An 18,546-nucleotide genomic window follows, 5' to 3' on the forward strand; every position below is an offset into this window, starting at 1 on the left:
CTGGGTCAAATCCAAGCAGACATGATGCATTATAACACCATTGCATTCTTTTAAATACCCTGGAGACTTAAGTAAATAGATAAGTGCATGAATTAAGTTAAGAACTGTGTTCATGTTGTCTGTGAGCTCTCCGAGATGTTCTTTACTGTCACAGGAATGAACTGAGGAGAAAACTTCTGGATGGAATGGAAAGTTTAACAGACTGATAAGCTCTTTTGCACTAAACTCGTTATATCTTCACAGTTGTTTATATCACTGGTTTGCACTATAACTGCCATGTGCCTTATGCCACTTTTTCTATCTCTCTCTTTTTTTTCTTTTTTACATAACCAACTTTGAGTCTTACTCATGATTACTGTTGAATTTTTGTTTTCTGAGGATGCTTCAGAGAGAGTTTGAGAGACACTACCGCTTCCTTTCAAATGTATGCTTCACAGTTACAATTCATGCATGTTTATAAAGAATTTCAACATAACAAATGCAGAGAAATACCTGATATGACGTATAAAATCCTCATCTTGGAAACAAATGTTATGCCACTTTTTCTATCTCTTTTTTTCTTTTTTACACAATGTCCTTATTTGTATATTGTATAGGTTGTATTTTATATATATTTAAACTGTATGTATCTGTATTATGTCTACTGTTAGTGTTAACTGTATGCACCAAGGGTCTGAGAGTAATGCAATTTCAATTCTCTGTATGTAGACTTTGAAAGGTGAAGCTGAATATGTACTGTCTATAAATGTGAAAACACAATTTGTATTAATGACAACATTCCCATCTCCACCCTCAGATCTCCTCTCTGAGCGTCTTCTTTTCAACGCTTCTGGTTCCTCAGAGCAGAATGGAGAAGTTTCTCTTCAGCACTGTGTGTGTTAAGGTTTGGGTCACTTTGCTTCTTGTGAATCTGCCCGATACCAGCTTTCAATGTTGTCCTGTGATGATCCTGTGTTTTCTGAGTCAGCGTGTGATGCCCTCAAAGAGCTTGGCTTCACCGTGTTGACTGAAAATGAGGTTCACACATCTACTGACGTGAACAAAGACATTTGTTCTGCTGTCCGTTTTTAAAGGGGTGGTTCATTGCGATTTCACTTTTTTAACGTTAGTGTGTAATGTTGCTGTTTGAGCATAAACAATATCTGCAAAGTTACGAAGCTGATAGTTCAATGCAAACGGAGAACTTTTTTATTTTAAAAACAAACAAGCAAGCCCTGTCCAGATTTAAAAAGTAGCGCAAAATTAACGTAACGCATTACTTTCCATAAAAAGTAACTAAGTAACGTAATTAGTTACTTTTTTAATGGAGTAACGCAATATTGTAATGCATTACTTTTAAAAGTAACTTTCCCCAACACTGCGTTTAACCAACTTTGAGTCTTACTCATGATTACTGTTGAATTTTTGTTTTCTGAGGATGCTTCAGAGAGAGTTTGAGAGACACTACCGCTTCCTTTCAAATGTATGCTTCACAGTTACAATTCATGCATGTTTATAAAGAATTTCAACATAACAAATGCAGAGAAATACCTGATATGACGTATAAAATCCTCATCTTGGAAACAAATGTCCTATTATGCAGTTACATTGCCATGGATGATACAAATGTTATTTATTTTCTCGTTGAATATCTTGTTCTTTCGAGACCATTAATGTCACAAAAGTTGACCTCATACTGTTGGTGTCCTATTGTAAATTTAGATTCTCACAGGTTTACATTTTTCCTCCATAAGGACTCACAGGCCTTGACTAAGTTTTGTTTTAGGTGGCAAGTGTGTGACGGGACGTCTCTGCCCTGCTCACCGCGATTCCTGGATGTGTTCAGTGACAGCGCTCATTCAGTTCCCTCTGGACTTTGAAAGGTGAAGCTGAATATGTACTGTCTATAAATGTGAAAACACAATTTGTATTAATGACCACATTCCCATCTCCACCCTCAGATCTCCTCTCTGAGCGTCTTCTTTTCAACGCTTCTGGTTCCTCAGAGCAGAATGGAGAAGTTTCTCTTCAGCACTGTGTGTGTTAAGGTTTGGGTCACTTTGCTTCTTGTGAATCTGCCCGATACCAGCTTTCAATGTTGTCCTGTGATGATCCTGTGTTTTCTGAGTCAGCGTGTGATGCCCTCAAAGAGCTTGGCTTCACCGTGTTGACTGAAAATGAGGTTCACACATCTACTGACGTGAACAAAGACATTTGTTCTGCTGTCCGTTTTTAAAGGGGTGGTTCATTGCGATTTCACTTTTTTAACGTTAGTGTGTAATGTTGCTGTTTGAGCATAAACAATATCTGCAAAGTTACGAAGCTGATAGTTCAATGCAAACGGAGATATCCTCTTTTAAAATTCTGCCAGTTTAATGCCTACAAAAACGGCTGGTAGGGACTACAACGAGTTACTTCCCGGGTTCATGACATCACAAACCCAGATAAACCCCGCCCTCGGAAAAAGGCAGCAAAGGGGGCGGGGCCATGCTGCGCAATAATAATAATAATCAAAATATTGTTTTGTCTTTTTTAATAGGAGTCTTGTTTTATTGGGACTTAAAGGTGAAGTGTTTATTTTTTTTGTACAACTGGTGTCAACGTACAGAGCTGGAGAAAGTATGGAAGCCTGTTTCTGCCACAGGATAAAAAAATAAAAGGTAACTGCAAAATTGAAATGCTTAATTATGAGATGTTAACTCAATTTTGAGTTAGAAACTTGCAATTGCAAGAAAAAGAGCCAAAATTGGGAGATAAGTCAATTATAATTTATATTTTTAACTCTGTGGCAGAAACAAAAAATCGATACACTTTTTTTAATGCAAACCAATATATAAAAAAAGTCCAAATTGCAAGAAAAAAGTCAGAATTGTTCAATAAAAAGCAGTTCTTTCCTTTTTCTTTTTTTTATTCCGTGATGAAAACAAGCTTGCATAAAAAAAGTTGGTGAAACTACAAAATGAAGAAAGTCGCATAACTGATGTTCACTCACATAAATGAAACTTTATTTAGTAAAACATTTTAATGACTTCAAAACTTTGTCTTAAAGATAGTAATTTTTTGGCTTCTCTCTTGTGTTATTAAAAAAGACACTGAATTGAGACGGTCATGTGTCAAACACTGGATCAATCCCATCATACTGTATCTCACTCACTCCGTCTCAACCTGCTTCTCAGAATCTCCTGAATCTTCCTTCACAACACACTCTTTTCCACTCACCACTGCTGATTCTGACTGTGCTTCATTTACTGACGTCATAATATTGCTTGACTTTGATTGGCTCTCAGTGGAGACACCGTTAGTGATGTTTGACTGTTGTTCCTCCTCCTCACTTTTGTTTTTTGTGGCACAATCTCCATTATGCAGATGGGACTCGATCTGGCCGTTCATTGTAGAGTGGTCTGGTTTCTCAGAAGAGTCAGTTTCCGATGACTGACTTTCTGCATTTGCGTCTGTGGCCTCTTGCGTCTGTTCCGCATTCGCTGTGGTCTCCTCAGTGACCTCTCCATTATTGGTCTGCAGCTCTGAAGCTTTGTTCTCATTGGTGGATTCGGAGTTCTCCAGTTTAGCCTTTTCCGCCTCTTCTGCTGCCTTCCTCTCTTTCAGCTTCTCTTTGAACTCCATCATTCTTGTGCTTAAGCAACAATAACATTGATTTATTTAGCTTTATCAAAAATTCTGCAGAAACTGAATGCAAATTATTCACAAACTTTTACGCCTCCCCAGAAGTGTTTTTGCTGCTGCTGTTGTTGTCGTCGTTGTTCATTTATTTTTTGTTTTGCTTTATGACCTTCTTCAAAATGTAATTATATTAAGTAATAGGGCTGGGTTTTGACACAAATTTCACTATTCGATTCAATTCTCATTCACAAGCTTGCGATTCGATTCAATATCGATTATTTTGGATCAGGTACAGTACTTGCCAAATTTTCTCAAGGAAAAAAAAATATTTCTCAACTAAAGCTGTAAAATATAGCAACATGAGAGTCAGTTGGTACTACATTACTATAATATTGAAGGGTAAAATTGACTGATTTGTAGGCTAATATACAACTGCTAAAATTACACTTAATGAAGTTTTAAAATAATAAAGTTACAATTACATAATAATACTTCTACAACAATTCGTTTTTTATATATATATATATATATATATAAACATTTAAATGGTGGCTGTCATAAAAACTTGATGGATTTATTCAAACATAAATTAAACATTGAAGAACAGTAACAATTATAATGAATATGTTATATGGTGCATATATTTATCAAAATGCCCCTCTCTATAGTTTATTTTTCTAGCTTACTAATGAATTTATGGTCACCGAATATGTCTTTTCTGAGGTAAATGTGACGTTACGTGACACATTGTTTACAAGCCGTTATATTGACGTCTTTGCACGGCTGAAACACTGATTGAGCGATTACATGAGACAGGATACGGCACTCTTTCTTTTAACTTTACTTCGGATGTTTAGTCATGTTTATTTTGTGCTGAAACTGGTATTAATGTGTAGGCGATGATCAGTTCACGTGCGCCTCGCGCTGCCGCTTTTATTGAACTGAGGCGCGCCGTGCTACAGCAATCACTCCACATTAAACAGCGCCAAAACGGCATTTATTATTTAAATACGGCAATACTATGGACAGAATTTAAAATCTGAGACTTTATTTCATATTAAAAGTACCAAAGCACAATGTTTATTGCGATTTATTGGATGGGAGGTGCGCCTCAATGTTCCATCCATTAATAAATTCTTGAGATTTATGAATCGATATCGTTCCGTAAAAATGAGAATCGATTAAAATCGAGATGTCGAGATTTTTTACCCAGCCCTAATAAGTAATAATAGTAGTAACTCCCACTAACAAGCAAAAGATTTTATTTAAATACACAAGATTTTTATGGAAACACATTTTCCATTCCAAATTATGATTACCGTAATGCAGAAATAAATATCATGGTAGTATTTGTTGTTCTGTCTTTAATTTATGCTTATTTAAATAACATTGCATTTATGAAAATCGAATAAAAAAATACCAAAATAACGAAAGTGATGAGAAATAAAAGTTTATGTATCTATTTATATTGCATTTGCCATTTTCAAACATGACAATACTTTAGAAATACTACAGGTAAAATGTTTTTTTTATATATATTATTTCAGTTTTTTATTTTAAATTAATGTAATGTATAATCATATATAAAGTAAACAATACATTAATTTTCTTGGGATTCTTAATGTTCTGTGTGGACATGTTTCTGAATCCTGAAAGTCTCTTACCTGTATGAAGTCTTCAGTATGCCATTGACCAGAGCGAGCTGCTCCAGCATGGTGTCCTGAGAGGGAACCAAACCCTGAAACACAGCTCATGTTCAACAAAAACCTGCAAGTCTTCACATGTGGGCTCTATTAGTCAGCAGTTTCAAGCTGTGCTTACCTCAGGCGGTGCATCACAAAGCTCCGCGGCTCCCTGACGAATTGACCGTTCGACACGCACGGCCTGCTGGGTAATGTTCCTCAGGAAGTCAGAGCTGCATTTGGTTTGAGGATGATCTTCTCCGCACTGTTGCACCACATAAACACGCTCAGAACATGATCATTTATTCAAAGCAAAAATTCAACACCCAAACACTAAATCTGACCTTGCTCTGGAAGATGCTGTGAGCTTCTTTTTCATGATTCATGCCTCCTCTGTAGTCTCCAGCCACACACAGTCTCTGAGCCAGCAGATGGTGCCTGCCAAACAATCAAAAATGACCTCAAGCAACACACAGGTAAAATAATTATTTGTTTAGATAAGTTTGATTACTTTGGCTCTGATCCAAACCCTAATAAGGTGCCTCGGAGTCTAATTATGCAATCATCTTTAAGGTAACCAAAACTGAACTACACTTAAACTCCCTTAATGCAGCAACTAATTATATATATTTTTATTTAATATGCTTTAATTTTAAATTATGCATTTGCAGACAGTTTTTTTTTTTCAATTTTATTGTACATAATTGTTTTTTTTTCTTTTGTTAATTGGGGTAATAACGTTCCAGAATTCTAACTTGTGGCAAATACAAAATGAGAATCTAGGAGAAATAAAATCAAAAGTAAAATTTGGGATGCATTATGGATTTAGAATTAAATGGCATGAAAATAATGTCACAATGCAAACAAACAAACAAATAACTGGGCTACAAAGCATAAAAAAGTACGGCACTAAAGTCTCTAATTAGACGGCACTCTTTTCTAACAATACTTTTCCAAAACTTGTGGCAAATAATGTTATCTGTGCATTTGTTATTCCATGAAAAAAATTTATAAAGAAAAAAAGCTACATATACACATACACACTGTATTTGTAGTATTATTAGTAGCATTGAGTATTTTATATTACTGGTTTATTGTATGTAATTAAAATCATAAAAATAATGTCAAATATTGCATTAAAAGGCCATTTCTAATTAGAATGCACTATTGTCTATCAGTCTTTTCAGTATTATATATGAATTTCTAAAACTGACAATTCCTTTCAGTTTTTTTGCATTATGGGACTGTCTTATTCGTTAAGGATATACGTGATCCTGCCATTTATTTTGACTAAAATTGGTTTTCAAATGGAAGTGGAAGCTTAAAGGTTGTCTATATAGGCAGCTCACTAGAGTTTGGAATGGAGCCATAGTGCTTGCAGTATCTGAGCAGGTTATTTAATGATTACTATGCATCTCCCTCTATTTTTTTTGGTTTTGTTTATGGTTAAAGCATCTCGTCTTACATCAGAGCTGTCGTCAGGTCTGTGTCTCCTCTGAAGGAGCTGTTGAGTTTCAGTGCGCTCTGTAGATACTCTAATGCCTGCTCTCCCTGAAGAACCAATCCCAGAGAAGCCTGATGGAGAGAAAAAAAAAAGAGAGAAACATTATCATTCCTACCAATATTTCTATTTGGGGTCAGTCATAGCTTGATGATGCATGATGACGTTTACATCAATGACTGCAGTGTAAGGATGATCTGCTCCGTGAACCGTCAGCAGAAGAACTTTAGCACGATACAGGCAGCGCTGAGCCAGAGCGGTTTCGCCTCCAGCTAACAGATACACTGCCAACAACACCTGGAACAAAAGAAAGAAGTGCATCAGATAATGATCATCTCTGTGCATATGAAAAAGTAGGTCCGTTTGGTTTTGTGAGAGCGTGACTCACATATTGCTGAATGGTGTTGGGATGATCGAAACCCAGAACCCTTTCACTGATGACCACAACCCTCAGCTGCACACTACGAGCCTACAGGAGACGAGAGAGACATTGAGCGGATAACAAATGAACAGGGAACATTCTTAGAACTTTAGCTATCATTCTGGATTGTTCAACAAACGTTCTTCCAGCAACAGTAATAGAATGTTTGTTCAAAGTTATTTGGTCTTTAATAACATTAAAACGTTAGGACTAATTTGATGCATGGTTTTTGGAATGTTTTTTTCTGAAATATTTAAGTTGGACATTCATTTAATGCTTTTTTAAACGTTACTACTTACTGCTCGTTTCAGAATGTTCAGAGAACATTCAAAAGTAACGTTCCATCCCCTTAATGTTTTCTTTAACATTCACAATAAGAAAAACAAGGTTTTTAAAGATTTTGAAAATAGTTTGTCGCTGGCGAAAAATTGCTCTGGAGAGGAGCATTTTGCTAAATACAGTAGTCAACATCTGAAGTGGATCAACAAAAGTTAATCAAAGTTGTCCTAAGACAAGAACGCATTTTGGTTTTAGGTTTTAGGTCAACTTTGATGAAAGGTTTTGCACTTCAAATGTTGACAACTCTATATGTCTTATATTGTATTATATATTAATTGTATTTCGATTTAACCCGTTGTCCTCATTATTTAATGTATGTTTGAATAAAAACAAGTTTTTATTACAGTTACTGGTTAAATGTTTATTTTTCAACAACAAATGAATAAATCATTAGAAATTTGACAAAAACTTGATTGTTTATTATTAAATCAATTTGATTAACTAATTTATTATTAAGTAAACTAATTTATTATTATTAAACTTCATTTTTGGTTTAGGTTTCAGTTTTTGGCTAAATGAGATTTTGGTTTCTGTGTTTCAGAAAAAATTGTATCTTAAAAAGGGGTTCAGCAAAATATGTTTATTTTATTGCGGTCAAACGATTAATCGCGATTAAGCACATCCAAAATAAAAGTTTTTGTTTACATAATATATATGTGTGTACTGTGTATATTTATTATGTATATATAAATACACACTCACACAGTATATCTTTTGAAAATATTTACATGTATATATTTAGATAATATATAAATATATTTAATATACAAATATAACATTTTCCTAAATATATACATGCATGTGTGTGTGTTTATATATACATAATAAATAAACACAGTACACACACACATATTATGTAAACAAACTTTTATTTTGGATGCGATTAATCGTTTGACAGCACTAGTTTATTTATAAACTTTATATAAAATAGATAAAAAATATTATATTTATTATAAAAGGTATAGTTTGTATTCATCATATTTTTATGATTAAAAAATAATAATAATAATGTTTCCAAGAAATAAAAACTTGCTTGATTAACTCTAAAGCTTACTTGAATGTGAGCTGGCTGTGCCTTAATTTGACCTAAATGGTCCTATTATACAACAAGCTTTCTTTTAAGCCACTGGGCAGCAAGACACACCCTAGATAGTGCACACAAACACACCTCAGCAGGATGACCCTGTACATAGGCCACTTTTGCCAGCTGACTAAGACAATGGCAGGCTTCAGGGTGAAGGTCATCACACACGCGACCGAAGAGGTACGTCGCTTCTTTCAGCTGCTCGTACGCCTGCTCCAGTAACCCTACAGAGAGAACAGGGTCAGGCGAGGCTGTTCACACTTCACACATGACTCGGTTACTGCACACTGGGTCGTGAATACCTTTCTGAAGACTGTTCTGAGCCGCCTTGAACATCCGGGTGGCGTCGGTGGTTGTTGTGGTTATGTGCTTGACGACGGGCAGGATGTTGAGCACGTCTTCAGGAGAGATTGGCGCTTTGTTACGGTTGTCAAGAATGTATTCTCTGAGACGGAGCTGCGGGACATTCACAAACAGACAGTTTCTCTATGACATAGGCAGGAGTGTCACAGCACAGACGCCCTACAAGATAGCAACAAAGAGCTTCACATATGCACTGCTCTATAGCTGGTATCAAGGGAGGTCTGACCCTTCTTGCGCACCAACAAAGCTGAATTTATTTGATCAAAAATACAGTAAATATTGCTTAATATTATTGCGATTTAAAATAACTCTTTTCTATTTGAATACATTTTAAAATGTAATTTATTCCTGTTGATCAAAGCTGAATTTTCAGAATCATTACTGCAGTCTTCAGTGTCACATGATGCTTCAGAAATCCTTCTAATATGCTGATCTGCAGCTCAAGAAACTTTACTGATTATTATCAGTGTTGAAAACTCTTGTGCTGTTTTGTGCAAAGTGCGACATTTCATTTTTCAGGATTCTTTGATGCATAGAAAATTCAAAATAACAATTTATTTAAAATAGAAATCTTTTGTAACATTATAAATGTCTTTACTGTCACTTTTGATCAATGTAATGAATCCTTCTTAAAGAAAAGTATTAATTCCTTAAAAAAATATATTACTGACTCCTTATCAAACATGCTTTTTCAATATATTTTGTTAAAGGATGCAATATATTTTGCTGAGATGTAATATTAAAATTATTATTTCATCTTATTTATTTATTTGTATAATTGGTGCTTTTCATTCCTAGTTACATGTACTAAAATAAGTCATTTGTTCTTTGTTGATAAATAGTTTTCTTGACACCTTGGCACTTTAGTCCATTTTATTACATATGTCTAGCTTTGTGTTTCTAACTTGTTTAAAGTTAAACCTAAGAGATTCATTTTCTAGCCTAGCATACACTTATTACAAGCAAAATTATCGCATGCAAAAACGTAATATTGTAGTCTTTCAAATTTAGCCATTGTTTGGTTCAACGCAATACCTGAATGCCAGTCTTCAAGCACATCTCTCTCAACAAGGATATCTTCTGGAGTCCGTACTGCTCTACTAGATGGTCCACATTTGGCCTGTAAAAAAGATTACTTTATGAATACAGAACTACAGACACATGTAAGGGTTAAAACATTTGGAGTGGATGATCTTGGCTCACCCTAGTCCTTCTTTAAATCTGTATGTTTCTTGAGCATCTTGACAGATCAGACTCCACAGTTCATTCCCGCTGAGTGCGGTCCATGCCGTGCTGTCGGCAGCCCCGCCCCCTCCGCGGCCACGCCTCCTGGAGCGCTTCTTAGACTCCTCCCCATTTGATGCAGAACTGAAGTGGGGAACCAGTAAGCAGCAGAGGAAATGACTCGCTACTGCAGACAGGTTAGATGTTTCCACTCCCTGAGCAACACAAAAGACAGTTTCATTTTTTTGAATGAACAAATCTTTGAACTAAACATAATATCTTAGCAGACTGACTCAGTGAAAAGAAATACCTGAATGTAGCCACTGAAGAACCGCTGAGCACAGCGCACAACAATCTCTGCAAACGCCAGCCTCTGAGAGAGATGGTAAGATATGATTAAGACGCTTCTTAAATGTAAAATCTCCCCCGATATAATGGATTTTAAAAGCATTTACCGTGATGTGTCTCAGTTGATCTTTGAGATCTGATTGGCTGATGGACAAGATCAGGTGACCCAGATAGCGGAGGTTTATGCCTTTCTGATGGAGGGCTTGTCGTAAAGAAGCACCATCCATGGGTATGTCAGTGCCGTGAATGCAGTCATTCATCTGAAAGTAAACATTAATTTGATCAAAATACAGTAAACAAAAAAAATTATGATAAAACTGTAATGTGAAATATTACTACTATTTTAGATAACTGTTTTCAAAGATGATCAAAGTTGAATTTTCAGCATCATTACTCCAGTCTTCAGTGTCACATGATCTTCAGAAATCATTCTAATATGCTGATTTGCTGCTCAAGACACATTTCTGATTATTATCAATGTTGAAAAGAGTTGTGCTGCTTCATATTTTTTTGGAAACTGTGATACGTTTTATTTTTCAGGAATCTTTGCTGAACAGAAAGTTCAAAAGAATAGCATTTATGTGGAAAAATTTGTGTAACATTATAAATGTCTATACTGTCACTTCTGATCAATTCAATGTGTCCTTGCAGTTTTTTTTGGCCAAACGGAAGTGTATAATAACACAAAATACACTCACAAATTCTGGTATCCGGTCGTTTATGATAAACGATGCTGCTTCCTTCAATAATCTCTTCTGCAGCTCCACGGCGTCACTGTCTGAGCTGGGAAACTGCACACCTACTCGAAGAGACAGAAAACAATATTTAAGGTCTCAAACTAAATCGCCAATTATGGAAATTCTTATGTTTAGCAGCAAAGAAGCGAAACATAATGATTTCTGTTGAAGACGGACGTGATGATATTAGTTCACATGATCTTCAGAAATCATTCTAATATGCTGATTTGCTGCTCAAGACACATTTCTGATTATTATCAATGTTGAAAAGAGTTGTGCTGCTTCATATTTTTTTGGAAACTGTGATACGTTTTATTTTTCAGGAATCTTTGCTGAACAGAAAGTTCAAAAGAATAGCATTTATGTGGAAAAATTTGTGTAACATTATAAATGTCTATACTGTCACTTCTGATCAATTCAATGTGTCCTTGCAGTTTTTTTTGGCCAAACGGAAGTGTATAATAACACAAAATACACTCACAAATTCTGGTATCCGGTCGTTTATGATAAACGATGCTGCTTCCTTCAATAATCTCTTCTGCAGCTCCACGGCGTCACTGTCTGAGCTGGGAAACTGCACACCTACTCGAAGAGACAGAAAACAATATTTAAGGTCTCAAACTAAATCGCCAATTATGGAAATTCTTATGTTTAGCAGCAAAGAAGCGAAACATAATGATTTCTGTTGAAGACGGACGTGATGATATTAGTTGTGCTCCGAAATCTAGTGAGCTGCCTACATAGACGGCATCTTATGGCTTAAGATGATGATGTTGGCTTTTAAGAAACGTTTCAGCCTAAATCTAAGGCAGCATCTTATGTATCCTACACGGAAAAGTCAACGTCATGTATTATGACAAACACAGTGAAATAACTTCAAGATGTTGAACATTGATTATAAATATGTTTGATTCAATACTGAAAGTATAATAAAAAATAGTTCAGTTCCATTAAATAGCTGAATATTCAACTCTCAATTATTTATATAATTTCAATATTTAATAATTCAAATAATTATAATTCAATATTACATGCATTTCTTCTCATAAGCACAGCAACATGTCAAGTCTCCCATGTTCTTCATATGTGACCCTGGACCACAAAACCAGTCATAAGAGTCAATTTTTCAAAATGTAGATGCTGAATAAATAAGCTTTCAATTGATGCATGGTTTGTTAGATATGACAATATTTGGCAGAGATGCAACTATTTGAAAATCTGGAATCTGAGGGTGCAAAAAAATCTAAATATTGAGAAAATCGCCTTTAAAGTTGTCCAAATGAAGTTCATAGCAATGCATATTACTGATCAAAAATTACATTTCGATACATTTATGGTAGGAAATTTACAAATGATCTTTACTTAATATTATAATGATTTTTGGCATGAAAGAAAAATCTATAATTTTGACCCATACAATGTATTGTTGGCTATTGCTACAAATATACCCCAGCGACTTAAAACTGCTTTTGTGCTCCAGGGTCACATATGAGCATTCAAAATGAGTCACTTATTAGGTTCCATTTCATAAGATACTCTCTAAATAGAGAGTATACAACAAGTAAACTCACTCAGGTTTGGAACAGAGCTTCTACGCAGTTTGTTTTAATGCATATTATTGTGTTGATTTGAGTATGAGCTTTTCCTGACCTGGGGAGTAGATATTAGGGTTGAAACGCATCTCGAAGATAATGTCACTGATGGATCCGACATCTTTGCAAGCTTTTCTGACTGCGTCTATGTTCCGAGAATCAGCTGACAACACACAAATAAACACATACGATTATTCCTGTTAAACAAATTGATCTCAGTCACGCAGTCCATCATCCCATGACAGAACGTGAACACTTGCTTTTGTTCTTCTCACCAGATTTCATACACTCTTCCACCCCTCCGTTCTCCTCCATGTGAGCCTTCACTCGCTGCGAGAACTGAGCATGTCTGAAACATCAAGACAAATCGTCTTCATGTACACAGATTAACAAACATAGATATCCAGTTTAATATCCAAACGTTTATATATACAGAATGAGTTTGTGTGGAAAAACGGGCTTTCTGCGTGTTTGATTCATGCATTAATAATTGTTGCTTGTTCACGATATGATGCATTATGCACTGCTGCAATTAACATACAAAAATTTTTTTTAGGAAAAACGTTACATTTTAGCACAAAAACAAATTCACTCAGACAACGCAGAATGATATTTAGTTTTATTTAGTTTGAGCACCTCCACAAAGCAACAATGGCTTTCAATGTGAATTTGGGGGAGGGGCTACCAGTTAAATCGACCAATGGAAAGACTTGAGAAACTTAACAAAACTCAATGTGTCTGCAGCACTTAATACACAAATAATGTTCATTTTTATTAGCAAGAAAACTGATTCATTGTCAACATAGAAAGCAGTGTTACTTTAGTAACATTTATAAATTTTTATAGTTTAATATATATGATATAATATATATATATATATTAATAAACTATTATAGTTTATTCATATTTTGAATTAGCCTTTTTTTATACTATCAGTTTTCATATTATTTTTTACTACATTTTTAGTAATTGTGTTATTTTTATTAGTTTTTGTTTATTTTAAATATTATTATTTAGGTTTTTTCTTTTTAGTTTTAGTTCAGTTTTACTTTTTATTTCCAGTTAGTAATTTAATCTAAACGAAACTAAACAAAAATGAGGAATGTTAGAAAAGTTTTCCATGTAATGTTTACATTTTATTTCAGTTTTATTTCAATTAACAAAAAAAAAAATCAAAACTTTTGTTTGATAAAACGTTTATCATCAAAACGATAATAACACTGCTAGCAAGACAATAAATATTTTGTTGTAGCATTCTTACAAACCAACACTGGCTCAACCAATGCCGTGGATTTGGGGGCGTGGCTACCTGTGTGATTAACCAATGAAAGCACTTGGGAAACCTGTCGAAACTCACTTGTGTTGAATGAACGCCTTCACTAGCTCCGGCCGTAACCGACACAAAACGTGAGGGTACCGTCTGGGAAAACTCCCTTCTGTTTCTGCTCCTTCTTCTCCATCTTCTACATGGAAGTTGGCATCAGCTGGCATAGTGCGATACACATCCAGCAGGTAATACCGACCATCGGCCCCCAGAATCCCCTGGGCATCTACAGAGGTGAAGAGGGGCAGCTGATGCCCGGTCAGCCCCAGAACCGCATGTCTTTGCAGAGAAAGAGCCTTTGCGGACTGAGCCACCAGCTCTAGGAGTTTCCGTCTCGATGGATTTTCCAACGGCCCTGCACTGTAGCCGTATAAAAGACCATTGGGAACCTCAGCCTGCTCGGGGCCCTGAATACCCGGGGCCAGGCCCTGCGCGGACAGCCGAACGCCGCGGTAGTCGGCCAGCGCGGTGGGGATGGTGTGCAGGTTTTGGAGGTCTCCGTCCAGGTCGCTGTAAGCCTGAACACATCGCAGCTCATGGCGCTGAGCGGCTCTGTGACTCCGCTCTCCTCCCAGCCAATGGTCTCTGTCTGCTGGCATACTCATGAACACGCCGCCGCATAAGAACGCCGGGTCCTCGTGAGAACCGCTGACTGAGTCGACAAAACCATCGATCACCTTCTCTGCTGCCTGAGCAACAGCCCACACAAAAGCACTGTTCACCTGCAAGAACAAGCAATGAAAAGTAAGCGGTGTAAACTATGAAAACCATGGTTTTTCATGCATTGCAATGTAAGAAAAGGAACAATATCTCCTTCACCATGACAAATACCAAGACACAAGAGAGAAAACCTTTCTGCTCTCATCCTATACTTCCCCATCCTTAATAGAACAATTACAAAGTACATCATTATATAAAACATGTCTTTCTATCTTGCTGATGTTAATGTAACTTGTTTATTTTATTTCCTTTTTTAAATATTAATAGAAAATTCATATTACATAATAGTACATTTTATTTCATTTTAAATCTTATTTTCATTACTACTGTTTTTGGGCGGGATCTCATGCTGTTTACCTGCACGAACAGACAAAGAAACATAAGAAGTGGTGTAAAAGCTACTTGGACACTATCATTTTCCATGCAGTGCAATGCAATAATATAAAATACAAAAAAGTGCCATAAAATAAAAATGCAATGCAATGTAATGCAATCCAATGAATAAACAAATCTAAAAGAAAATAAAATATTAAGTACAATTAAATAAAAAAATCTAATAAATATATAAAATACATTTTTAAAAATATTTAGTGATGACAATTTAATGAATTGTTGAATCAGCTTTGAATTATTAAACTGAACCATGTGAACAAACTAATTCAATAAACGAAACTGGACTTTTGAGTTTTGATCTTGCTTAATACAGTATAAGAGACAAACAGCAATGTAGATGCTTGCTGAAAAAAATAGCAAACATTTGTGAAAATCTACACTGAGAAGAGCTGAGCTACTGCCACGCTACTGATGAATGTAGTTGAGTTAAACGGTACTGTTGAAATGTTTAGATGTGTCTATATGGTCTGTTTAGTTTGTGTTTACTTAATTATACTGTAAGGACAAAATGATCACCTTAGGTTAGACAACTGAAAAAAAAACATCCCTATGGTGACATTCTCAAAGATAAAAATTCATAAATAAATGTATACAGTATGTGTTGTTTTAGAAGAAGGAAAAGAGTCTGGTTTAGTCTGTAGTAATAATAATGAGCTTTATATGGTAACAGCAGAAGTCCGTGGATATCTAGGCAAATGTGTGCTCAGACCTGCAGTAACGCTCGGTCCCTCTGAAGTCTCTCCTCCAGACTCCTCTGAGGAAGATCTCTGGCTGCTTGAAGTTCCTTATTCCAGTCAGGAGCCTAAAATACAAAGCAGAACGTTTGAATGACATACACACACAGACAGGCAGGTGGACAATGTGACAGACCAATGTGAATAGATAGGTACAGAGAAAGAATCTGAGATTTTTTCTTTTTTTCTTTGAAAAGCAAGTCAAAAAGTACAGTTTGGCTATGTATTTATGCAATGCTGAAAAAATTGTCAAAATACATGGGGGGGAAAATGTGAAAAACCGTATTCGGCATTTGGTCTTCGGCCCAGTGTTTCATTTTGTTCGGCTTCAGCCAAGAATTTTCATTTCGGTGCATCCCCAAACATTTTATTTTATATTATTTTCATTACTACAGTTTCTTTAGTGTTGACATGATGCATTTCTATGCTTCAATATTTATTACACAGTCAATAAAAATAAAGAGATTTGTATTTGAGCACTGATAGGCGTTTACCTGTGCATTGAGGTCCTGGTCCAGACCCAGCCGGGCGCTGAAGCTGGGTTTGTGTGAGTGAAGTGAGGAGATGCCCAGCCAGCTGAGTGTGCGGTACGGAGTGGACAGTCTCTCCTCAGTCGGCAGAGATGACCTGAATGAACAGTGACGCTCAATGAACTATACTGACAAACATGTGAGAGATATATGAGAGTGTGAGTGAGTGTGTGCGTGTGAAATCCCTATTGCCCTCCCAAATTATATATATATATATATATATATATATATATAAATTATTTTCAGACACCAGTTGCTTGTCACATTCAAATTGGTTGTCATAATAACGACACTAGTTTGTGGAGATTCAGTGCATTGAGTTCCACAAATCTGAATGCATTATTTGTAAATTGACTGTTAAGATAAACATTTTGCACAATTTAGTATCTGTAATATCATTGTGTTGCCACTAGATGCCTGTATAGCCCTATGTAACAATCCCTAGTGGCTAAGACATTGCACATAATTTACACATAAATTAATTTGATTACATTTTGATTTGGATACTATATACTATACTACTACATATTGTTTAGATATTATCAATGGCAATTTTTTGTCTTTATCTGTTTGTTACATTTTTTTGTTGTTTCTTGAAACATTGATTTAAAGTGTCAGTTATTGCATTATTATTTCAGTCAAACCTATAAAACCCCTTTGTTACCCCAAACTACATATAAAAGCTTTATCAGTGGCATAAAAGTAACCAATGCAGCTACTTAATCATTTGCTACTCGTTAACGCGTTAACTTCCCCATTAAATAACGTGACGCTCTGCCCTCAATGACACTGCTCCCATTAAGCGCTGTTGGAAGTGAATTAATTGATTCAGCATTTCGACACCTCCGTAAGAATGCATTCAACTCGACAAAGCGGTCTAATAAAGGATGTATTGATCTCGTGAATTAGCTAATTTTACTATACAAATATTTTTTATTTGGATGTTAAAGTTTATATGGGAATATTACATGACACGCTGATCCTGTAACAATGCATTGGCGCAAAAAACAAATATTTGGACAAAAGTGCCACAAATACTGCCTAAACAAAATACTGATTTTGTTTACTTTATTTACTGAACCAATATTTTAAATTGGCCTTTGAACTTAGCTTTATTGCATGGCAAAAAAAAGCGTTACCTTGCCAAAGCACTGACAGAGCCCACTGATCTAACGGCGTTGTTGAGCGCTCCAAATGCAAACTTTGCATGCAACAATCAGGCAGCAATTGACAGCACTCTGATCTAGTGGCATACAGGCATCGTCAGATTGACAGTACTCTAGCCCAATAATGTTGGGGGATCCAGTGGGGGCAGCAGTCATATTTCAGGGTGACCATCCCACTCTTTATCATAACCCTGCTAAAAGTGCCAGTACGTGCGCTCATTGGCACCCCTTCAGCTGGTGGCACCCTAGGCCACCGCCTAGCTCGCCTATGCCTAGAAACGTCCCTGTGTGCGCGAGTGAGTGAGTGTGTGCGTGCGCGAGTGAGTGTGTGCGTGTGTGTGCGCGAGTTTGTGAGTGTGCGCGTGCGTGCGTGTGCGAGTGAGTGCGTGTGCGTGCGTGAGTGTGCGTGCGTGTGCGAGTGAGTGAGTGAGTGTGCGTGTGCGAGTGAGTGTGTGCGTGCGCGAGTGAGTGTGTGCGAGTTTGTGAGTGTGCGCGTGCGTGCGCGAGTGAGTGAGTGTGCCTGCGCGAGTGAGTGTGTGCATGCGTGTGCAAGTGAGTGAGTGAGTGAGTGTGCCTGTGCGAGTGAGTGTGCGTGCGCGAGTGAGTGCGTGCGCGAGTGAGTGTGTGCGCACGAGTGAGTGTGTGCGTGTGTGTGAGTGTGCGTGCGTGAGTGAGTGTGTGTGTGTGTGCGTGCATGCGTGCGTGAGTGTGCGTGCGTGCGTGAGTGTGTGTGAGTGTGTGTGTGTGTGTGAGTGTGCGTGTGTGTGAGTGCGTGTGAGTGTGCGTGC

At 36.6% G+C, this 18,546-nt stretch overlaps 1 protein-coding gene across 1 annotated transcript in view; it reads right to left on the minus strand.

Moving 5' to 3' along the window:
• Window positions 1-2,896: 2,896 nt before the first annotated feature.
• The window catches only part of LOC107552189 (clustered mitochondria protein homolog), a 27,030-nt gene continuing 11,380 nt past the window's right edge, over window positions 2,897-18,546 (minus strand). Inside the window, exons 8-26 of the mRNA XM_016234034.1 lie at window positions 16,557-16,689; window positions 16,038-16,130; window positions 14,249-14,937; window positions 13,167-13,240; window positions 12,950-13,054; window positions 11,781-11,881; window positions 10,670-10,822; window positions 10,525-10,587; window positions 10,194-10,429; window positions 10,026-10,110; window positions 8,930-9,083; window positions 8,712-8,851; window positions 7,172-7,252; window positions 6,955-7,080; window positions 6,748-6,857; window positions 5,627-5,720; window positions 5,422-5,547; window positions 5,265-5,338; window positions 2,897-3,613 (exon numbers count right to left, since the gene is read on the minus strand). Of these exons, the coding sequence (XP_016089520.1) occupies window positions 3,130-3,613; window positions 5,265-5,338; window positions 5,422-5,547; window positions 5,627-5,720; window positions 6,748-6,857; window positions 6,955-7,080; window positions 7,172-7,252; window positions 8,712-8,851; window positions 8,930-9,083; window positions 10,026-10,110; window positions 10,194-10,429; window positions 10,525-10,587; window positions 10,670-10,822; window positions 11,781-11,881; window positions 12,950-13,054; window positions 13,167-13,240; window positions 14,249-14,937; window positions 16,038-16,130; window positions 16,557-16,689 (3,121 nt within the window). The 3' untranslated portion in view covers window positions 2,897-3,129. The remainder of the gene's footprint in view (window positions 3,614-5,264; window positions 5,339-5,421; window positions 5,548-5,626; window positions 5,721-6,747; window positions 6,858-6,954; window positions 7,081-7,171; window positions 7,253-8,711; window positions 8,852-8,929; window positions 9,084-10,025; window positions 10,111-10,193; window positions 10,430-10,524; window positions 10,588-10,669; window positions 10,823-11,780; window positions 11,882-12,949; window positions 13,055-13,166; window positions 13,241-14,248; window positions 14,938-16,037; window positions 16,131-16,556; window positions 16,690-18,546) is intronic.

Source organism: Sinocyclocheilus grahami, unplaced genomic scaffold (assembly GCF_001515645.1).
Source record: "Sinocyclocheilus grahami isolate Dianchi unplaced genomic scaffold, SAMN03320097.WGS_v1.1 scaffold442.1, whole genome shotgun sequence".
Classification (NCBI taxonomy): domain Eukaryota; kingdom Metazoa; phylum Chordata; class Actinopteri; order Cypriniformes; family Cyprinidae; genus Sinocyclocheilus; species Sinocyclocheilus grahami.